Source organism: Pelecanus crispus, chromosome 1 (genome assembly GCF_030463565.1).
Source record: "Pelecanus crispus isolate bPelCri1 chromosome 1, bPelCri1.pri, whole genome shotgun sequence".
In the NCBI taxonomy this organism is placed as follows: domain Eukaryota; kingdom Metazoa; phylum Chordata; class Aves; order Pelecaniformes; family Pelecanidae; genus Pelecanus; species Pelecanus crispus.
Genome location: NC_134643.1, coordinates 141,728,903 through 141,738,559, shown reverse-complemented (window position 1 = coordinate 141,738,559; position 9,657 = coordinate 141,728,903). Strand labels below are relative to the sequence as shown.

The following is a 9,657-nucleotide window of genomic DNA, read 5'->3' as shown; positions in this document are numbered from 1 at the left end:
CTTTCCTCTTTCCTTTCCTTTCCTTTCCTTTCCTTTCCTTTCCTTTCCTTTCTTTCCTTTCCCTTTCCTTTCCTTTTCCTTTCCTTTCCCTTTCCTTTCCTTTCCTTTCCTTTCCTTTCCTTTCCTTTCCTTTTCCTTTCCTTTCCTTTCCTTTCCCTTTCCTTTCCCTTTCCCTTTCCTTTCCTTCCTTTCCTTTCTCTTTCCTTTCCTTTCCTTTCCTTTCCTTCCTTTCCTTTCCTTTCCTTTCCTTCCCCTTCCCCTTCCCCTTCCCCTTCCCCTTCCCCTTCCCCTTCCCCTTCCCCTTCCCCCTTCCCCTTCCCTGCACTGAGCAGGAGCCAGCCAGTGCCCAGTGAGGGGCACAGGTGCCACAGCCCCCAGCGCTTTGTCCCCCAGCCCTGGCCCAGGCAGGGAGGATGGCATCCACGGTCCCCTGGCCTGCCACGGGCTGGGCTGCAGGTTGGCTCAGAAAACTGGTGGAGCTGAGGAAATCAAAACACCAGCCTGAAAAAATCCCCAGCAATACATTGTTCTAGAGGGCAATCTGCATGAATCAAATCGTGAGTGCCATTATGGGCCCTGTACACACATATACACATTTTTTTTTTTTTTTTTTTTTTTTTAAAATTTTGACAGTTTGACAAATGAGGTGCTCTGAGATGCCACGGTCAGAACACAGATGTGCTCTAATAAAGTGATCTAAGATGATTAGAGCTGAGGCAGAGACCAGTGAGAAATTACCCAAAAGTGCAATAAAAAAAAAATCTTCCCCAAAATATTTAAATCTGCTTGGTGAAAAGCATGAGAGAACCTGATGGGAGAAGTCCAGGGGGGACAGGAGCTCAGATGTCCCCATCTGTGACTGGGGGGCTGTGAACAAAAATGCCCCATCTGTTGAGCGTGCACCCTTGTCCCAGGATGGGACTTGCCAAGTGGTGTTGGCCCTGCAGCAGGTTTCAGGGCAAGAGAGCGCTGAAGTCTGAGGCTGGGGCTTGAATGCTGCCAATGGAGGCAGGTGAGTCTGCTTGTGCCCCATCTCATCTTTCCTGGGGCAGATGTTTTGCAGAGAGCAAGAGAAAGCGGGAAAGGTGAATTTTAGATATGTTACCCTCAGTGGTTTAGGTTTTTGAGGTTCTAAAATTTTAGCAAATATAGCCTTGCTTTACATTATTTTGCTTTGATGTACCCATTAACCGCTATTCCACATTCTAGCTGAAATAGTCACATATTTGAACACTAGCTTTGCAGTTTGCTCAGCCTTGCATGCAGACAGCATGAGCAGAAATTAGTTGCCCTGTAACCGACAGATTTCTGGTCAGAGCGAATTATCCTTCAAATCTAGGTCATTAACTAGTGTTTGTCTGATGTAAAACAGACCAATATGCTGTTCCCACTGACAAACTGGCCAACCTCTGCTTTCATCAGACTGGCAGAAGAGTTGTCCAAGAGCAGTCAAGTCTCCAGACTTCACTGTCCTGAGAGGATTTAATATCCAGGCAGGTGATGTCTATAGGACACCACAGATCATTGGGTCTGGATATTTTAAGGCATTATTTTCATTTATAACAAAGGGAAACCAAGACACTGTGTCAAGAATAGACACTATAACTCTATTGTAAATATTTATGATGCTGTGCAAAACAGCAGTTCTCCATCCCTCCCCCAAAATTAAAATATTAATTATATTATATATAAAACATGAAGTTGAATAAGAAATTTACATTAAACGAATTTGCAAAACAGAGAAAGAAGCCTTGCTTTACTAAAGAAAAAGGAAAATCTCTTTTTTTTGGTAGGAAAACCGATCATCCTTACTGACTGTATAATCTTTATTCTTAAAGTAATCCTTGAAAAGATTAAATTCCACTTAAAGATATTTCAAGCTAGGAAAATATTTGTGCTCCACAACATGTTTAAATTATGGTACTCTTTCAGTTAGATAATGTTCAATTCCTACTCAAAGAGGGCAAAGCCACATTAACTACCATTTCATTATTGTATTAACAACAGTTCACTTGCTGTTCTTACAGAATGAGTAAGTAAATCACTCATGCTTCAGAGATTCTTCTGCTGTTTATTGGAGATAGGAGGTATTATTATACACAGCTTTCTAAAACAAACCTAAATTTGCCCATTGGAAACCCTTACTGAAGACAACAATGACCAATTTCTCTTGCATAATTTAAACGTCGGTGTTATTTATAATACAAGGTCTGTTTTACTTAGATTATATAAGGCATAAGTGGTCCAATGAGAGAAAAAACAAACCTCAGTGAGCAGGAAAATTGGTGTTAAGAGAGGTAGAACAGGCTGAACGCCACTATCGCACACGGAATGGTGGGTCCGGATGGAGCAGCATCACATGGTACGATCGCGTCAGCGACTGCTTATGTTTTTGATGAAACACCTTGGTGAATATTTAGAAAAAACAATACTTAGCACAAATTTTGGGATGTGTTTGATCTATATGTTAGGCAGGACTGAGGTGAGAAACGGACAATTTTACATCACCTTCTGCTCCTCTGAAGCCTGGAATAAGGAGGAGTGGGAATAGCATCTGGCATAGGTGAGCTGAGATCCAGGCTCTTCAGGGTGGAATAAATCAGAGAAGTCTGTTAGTGACTATTGCTGGTGACATTGTTAGTGACTCCAAATGCCACCAGAACTTGCTCCAACTTAATTTTTTCATCCTGTCTAAGGAATCGGGATGCATAGGTTTGCTATGTAAGAGTCATCTCTTCTGCATTAGCAGGATTTAGCCTCAAGGCAGAACTAGGTGAAAAGGAAAAAATTACACTCAAAGTACTAAAAACTAGTGGAAAAGCAGGACATTTCAATATCAGCTCCAGATCCTGGCATATTATCAAAAGGTGGAAGACCTGAATTCCCATAGGACTGCCATATTCGGTGAGAAGGAATGGCCTCTGTTCCAGGACCCTTTCTCTAGCAGTGGTCTGGCATGGATATTGAGACAAATTGTATTTAAAAGCTCCAGGACAAACCTAGAAGGACTTTTTCTGTCTTCTGAAAATAATCAATCAAGGGTACACTTCTGTATGAACTAGGTTGCACTTTCAATAGCTGCACATGGACCTATGAATCTGTGCCACTGTGCTATTTTCATCCTCTGAAATGTTCTCACACAATGATTTACACAGGTAAATGAAGAACAACTTCCTTTTAAAAATAAGTTCTTCCTTTCTCCTCATAGTGTCATTGTGTTTTATCCTATTTTCCTGCCTTGAAAACAAAAAATACATACAAAAAACCCCATAATTTACTCCTTTTCCTTCCATTTATTAACATTAACCATGATTTTATAACCTCTGTGATATTCACCCCCATAACACAGCTTTTCTAAGCTGAAGAGATCTCATCTACTTTGTTTCTCCTCATGCAGAAAAAGTCTTTTATCCTTGCTGCTGCCCTTTGTACTTTACCTAATTCTGCTTTACTGAGTTTGGGCTGACCAGAAATGCTCCTCGTGTTCAAAATCTGATCACACTTTGAGTGGATAAAGTGGCAGAATGATATTTTCTGTTCTGTTTGCCCATTGTCTGATGGATGCTCAGTAGAGGACTAATGTTGTCAGAATCATCTACGTGGAATTCCCCAAACTCCCACTGGGAAAGAACCACTTTTGAGCCCATTACTGGTCTATGTGTATGTAGGGTTATCTTTTGCAAAGTGCTTTACCTTGTACTTATCAATCCTGTATTTCACTTACTGTCATTTTGTTACTGAGTCACTCAGCATTTAGAAATCCTCCTGGAAAGCCTGGCTTAGATTTGTCCGCTTTGAATAGCCTGTTTCACGCGCATACCTTCCCTTGGGAACCTTTGTCCCAGCTCATTTTTAAATCTTTTCCTTGTTACTGGTTCTTGCACAGATCCCCTCCAGTGAATCCCTCAGTTATGAAGTCCATCTTTTACTCCTAAACTCCATTACCCCCCGCCTTTTAAAGAGTTAATCTATGAAAGGACCTTCCCTCTCATCTCCTGACAATTTAGCTTTGTAAGAGCCTTCTCTGGGAACCAAAGAGTATTTGAAAGTCCAAGCATGCTTCTTAGCTGAACTACCTTCATCCACATACCTAATGATTCCTGAGAACTGAAACCATGTGAGCACGACTGTCTTTGCAAAACCACACCGTGAACTACATAAAGTACTGAGAGTTGGGAGGTGTCTCAAAATCATAAAGATGATTTAGGAATGAAGTCTCCAAAGCTATTTTGGTGTCTAATTCCTATTGATTCCATTTTACATTCAAGTCTGAATTTATTGTGGTTTTCTATCTTTGTGCTTATGAATGCCAAAAGGAAAATTCTCCTGATGTTCTCTACCCTATACCTAAAATTAATCTCCTATGTCCTTGAAATTTAATTAAACCAGATAGTCTTTTAAATCATTTGCCCACCATATGTTGGAAAAAGAGTAGCAAAATTAAACGAATAAATCACATCAGAGAGTAAATTAAATACACTGTTTGAAGCCAGCCTCTCTCTCTCATTTTCCTCATTGTTAAAACTGAGTCAATGCTGACAATAAGCATTTAAAGTGGTCAGGACAAAGCACTTCAAGATGCATTGTACACAAAGCTGTGCATGCAAGGCGGTGAATGGACTAGATTTTCTAAAGTGTTTTTCCCATTCCTGATTGCTTTGGTGTGAAGTTGGTAGTATGAATTACATTCTAGACCTGATGGACTAGAAATAAAAGCTTTACAAAGATGGAAGATGAAGAAAGAAAACCATGTCGGAAATATAACCCCCCTGATTGACATGTTGCCTACTGTAAAGCTAAGTCAAAAGAATCTAATTTCATTACTTTGTAAAGCACAGAAAATTATTAAATTCATAAAGGGAAATTAAAAGTTGAGAAAAAAAATGTATTTCTTGTTTGATGAAAATTGTTTATAGCCAACACCTAAGGATGTTCAGTATGACACTATAAGATAATACATATAAACCTATGATGTTGAAAAAACATCTGTAGAAAACATTTGCCCAAATCTCAGGAAATGTAATTAGTTTTAAAAAGGATAATTCTTCTAAAATACTCAGGAGTGTGAACATCTGAGAGGAAACCAGCAAACGAACACTTTCATTTTGCTATTTATTTCTTTTCTGTTTCTCATCCTAGCTTGTGACCCTTTTCCCCATGTCTTTATCAAGGACAGATTGAGTTATGACTACATATTAGGCAAGACTAACTTCCCATCCCTTTAGAAGGATAAAGTCAATTACTTCAGTGGCAGTGGATTCTGCCACTTCAGTTGATGTCCAGTGGCTTCCAGCTGCTCTTTGATTTTGGCTTTAAAATCTGTAAACACATAAATAGCCTGGGATTTAAGGAAGTGACAAAACGTCTGGTTTAAAATGAATGCAAGTTTTATGTGTAATCTGATTAAAATAATGATAGAAATGTTTGCAAAGTCGTTTGCACTATTTTACTAGTGACCAAATTGGTGAACAGCACAGACTGAAGACTGCCTTTGGATGAGTCTCCTTGGTAGGGTATGTCAAACAGTGTGAACAGAGTACGACCTTGAGCATGAAGAGTGACTCTACAACCATGTGAGAGGGTACCCTAGGTAGGTTGCCCCATAGCTCACCAAGCCTCTAGGTTAAAGGAATACATATCCACTATGTTAAGGGAAGGTACTTGAGATCAGTTCTTCATCTCACATATTGAAACATGAAAAAAAAAAAAAGGGTTCTCTTTGTCAAAGAATCTAAATTTGGTTTTCTTTCTCTGTGACTATTCCCCCAAATCCTTTATATGTAACAGAATGTTGGAAGATCGTCTGAAATGTCAAACTGTAGCTTTGCCATAAGATTATGGTGGTGTAGGGCCATATTTTTAAACTACATCCATACTGCTAAAGTAAATCACATTGGGAATTTTATTGTTCCTGATGCCAGCTATCACCACATGGCACATGACCATGGTGTAGCATTAGTCCCCAGTGGAGCAGGTTCATCTCGGAGAAAGCTTGTTTGCATGGTCTACACCAGAGTGAGCTAACCCACAAGCAGTGTGGACAATGAAGTTCCAGCACTTGGGTTGTCTCCCAGATCCCTTCAGCAGCAGGGAGGAAGCCTTTCTGTCCCTGCTGTGTCATTCTGGGGGGAACCGGTTTGAGGGCTTAGGGGGTCGACAGGCCACACCCGACTGTAGTCTCATGGGAAAAGCATCCTCCTAGCACAGGCGTGTAGGTCTCCATCTCTGCAGGGTTTTGTCATTAATTTTCAACACTATTAGCCAATTTCATTGGAGAGGGCAGAGACCTCATGACCCCAAGGTCTTTCAGGTGATGTCTGGTCAGGTGGGAGAGCTCTGATGGGGTCAGACATTGCCTGTGAGACTGCAGATGCTGGCAGCACTCAGAGGGCAGGCAGGTGCCAAACTGCAAAGCCCCTTTGGCTCCTGGGGGATTTTACTGCTGAAAATGACATGGTGGTTATGGAGCTGTGGCACCTCCAGGGCTAGAGGTGGATCTGTAAGGACTGTGGCTTTGCTTCCTTCCAGTGGCACTTAGATGATAGCAACAGCTACAGCTTAGGTGTCTCTAGTGCTAAGTATTTGTAAGAGTGTAATATCAAACCTAGAAACAAGTGGCAGGGTAGAAACACAGTGCCATTCTCTCAATTAATTGTTTAGTCTTTGAAAAATGTTTTTCTGATAAAGTTTACGAAAAAGCTACATAAACACACACTTTTTTGCAACCAGCAAACAGCTCCACGTTGAGATAACAGGTAACAAACCAATCCAGAGATTTTTCGGGGAGAAGGAGAATCAAATCTTCTCAAACAGAGAAGGAAACCAAGCACGTGCTCCTCATACAACAGGTGAATGCTGTACCTCTTATATCCAGGGTAAATCAGCATCTACTGCAGCCCTAAATAAAAAACTGGCATAAGGACAGGGTTTTGTGAGAATAGAAGTGACACAGCCAACATGGGGGGAAAAGCAGGTCTCTAAATCCCATTGGGAAAGGAGAGGCTCCTTACAGCTAAAGGCTGGGTGCTGCAGACCTGTAAGAATGCAATTTAAACATCCCTGTTCCTAATCTCAGATGGCTTCCCACTCGAGGTACAACAGTGTAAGCTCAAAAGCAGGGCTGTGACATCAAAGACGAATTGCTCAGCCCCACACGACAAAGCTGTGACCCAGCAGGGTACAGGGGAAGTCAGGACTCTCCAAGTCCTGTGTTGAGCTCAGTACGTTTTCTTTCCTCCCATAGATCCCTCATGAGTAACAGAAATTAAATTTTTAAAAAATGAATGAAGTACATATGGCAACACAGCTGCTGAAAATCTGTTACCCTTTTTAATCACCTCTCATGTCCTGGGCATGCATTTTATCCTTCAAACTCAGTAAAAGGAAATGCGCTGCAAGGGCATTATTATTGGTGGACTTTGTGGTGTTATTAAGTCATGCAAGAGAAGCCTTGCCTATAAGACTGTCCAGAATTTAGGTCTCAGTGGGTTAATCTTTAAAATACTTTACAAAGTTATAATCAGTAGGACAAGCAGAATTTCAGAGTTTTCAGAGAGGGACTGAAAACTGTAAATAAATAAAATTGAAAAAGGAGAGGACCATGCTTCTTTTTTTTAATGATGGTGAGCTTTTGAAATGAAAGGTTTATAAACCCTGGATAAGTGCTCAAACAGCCTTGCAATACCACAGGTATTCTACCTGCCCACAGGTACACTGTAGAATAGTCCTCAGGCTGAAGTGACAGGGGCTCCAAAGCACTGTTTACTGCCTATCCACCTTCCATAAGCACTCAATGTCATAAGCAGTCAGAGTGCCTATTTTTCATTTGGTAGCCTTGGATCACACCACTGGTTATGCACGTTTGCGTGTCAGCTCCAAGGTAAGGAGAGCAAGTCTGGTGATATATTAAATTCCAATGCTGGAGCTGGGGAGAGTTAAAAATGCAATTATTGAAAGAGGTGCTTCTGTGAAGGAGCAGTGATTTACATCCTGAATAGGTGTAAATTATCCTCCCTCCCCACGCCCAAGTTCAGCAAATGTACTCCTTATTTAATATCTTGCTGCTGTGATGTTTTTTCTTGCAGTCTCTGATTCTCTGTTAAGTTCAGAAGGCTGTGGTTTAGTGAGAGATATGAAGGAGTATTCCTTGTGATGGAGCAGGCTCCTTGTGAGCCCAAGAAGTGGTCATTTTAAGTCAACAATTAAGTATTTGTTGGTCAAAGAGAAGGTCTTTAACTAGGGCAAGCTGCCGGACCTACAATTCATCCCCGCTGGAATGAAAAAGAATCGAGCTGCTTGTTCATTGGTTTTGAATTCTTCATGGCGGGCTGCCAGTAACTGTTAACTTGTGTATTGTGCTATCAGACAGGAGAAACGGCAGTGAGAATTTACCAGCACAGTCACAAACCTTTCATCACGCAGTTATCATGGTGATAAAGTTCAGTGGTAGTTATTCACCTCTCCAAAAACAAATATTACCTACTCTATCAAGAGAGAGAATGGATTTCTGCAAGATGGTGCTATATTAGCTATTGCACCTAACTCCCGGTTACCACTACATCCAAGTGCCCAGTGCACTTTGAAGTATTGATTGTCAGAGTGCTCCTGTGAGCAAGGAGGGACCGTGGTCTATCCTTGTTTCGTAGATCAGAGATGGGGTGCAAGGCTGCGGTTAGATTGAGCCGTGGATACACATTGCCATGAGCTTGGACCCCTGGATCTCTGGGTCATTCAATTCAACCTGGCCGGAGCAGACTCTGCTACCAACATGACAATGTTTCCTCCCCACAGCAAGCCCAGGGAGAGCAAGGAGAAACCTGTGGAGTCAGATCTCTTCCCTGTGGGGTTGGGATACAGCCTGCTGCTCAGGGCAACTGATTTCGTCACAGATAGAGAAATTAAAGCTCTGATTCACACACACTGGCAGTCATCTAATTTCCATGTATTTTCATGTGAGTTTTATTTGCTTGCTTGTCTTTGAAACCCAGACTTTGTATTGTAGCTTAACCAGCTAATCTGCTTAGGTGCTTTGGAGGGGTGCACCTCGACTAGTCAATTATATGGTGTGCTCAATAGACAGGTGATTGTGTCTCTTATTTATCTTCCTTTCCCCCAGGAAGATGAAGTTGCTCGTGAGAGTCGATTCAATTTCAGTGGCTATGGCATGGGTCACTGTCTCCAAGTCAAAGATGGCACAGCGGTCAAGGCCACTCCACCCAACCCACCGCCGGCACCACCAAAGGATTCAGATTCCATCAAAAAGAAGTTTGTTGACCGTGCAAAAAGGATTGATACAATATCCCGTGCTGCATTCCCCCTCGCCTTCCTCATTTTCAACATCTTTTACTGGATTACATACAAAATTATACGGCATGAGGACATTCACAAGAAATAGGCAACTCTAGTTTGCCAGGACTTCTTAGCCAAAGTGATCCACATGTAAATAAACAGTGAAATGTCTTTCTGTCATTTGGACTAAGGGTTTCTTCCCCCCTGCAAGGACACTGAAGAAAAAAAATAAACAAAGAGGAAAAGAAGTATAGAAGGAAAAGTGATTGCATGAAAAAATATGCTGTGAGACCAGTCAATAAAGGTTCCCCCTATATACTCTCAGTGTTGTTCTTCCAGATTCAGCATTGATCAGACATCTGTAAATGG

The 9,657-nt window shown here is 41.5% G+C and overlaps 1 protein-coding gene across 2 annotated transcripts in view; it reads left to right on the top strand.

The window, feature by feature from the left end:
* GLRA2 (glycine receptor alpha 2) overlaps nt 1-9,394 on the top strand; it is a 132,562-nt gene extending 123,168 nt beyond the window's left edge. For both annotated transcript variants that reach the window (XM_075727970.1, XM_075727971.1), the window contains exon 9: nt 9,116-9,394. In XM_075727970.1, coding sequence (XP_075584085.1) covers nt 9,116-9,394 — 279 coding nt within the window. The remainder of the gene's footprint in view (nt 1-9,115) is intronic.
* The last annotated feature ends 263 nt before the right edge of the window (nt 9,395-9,657 follow it).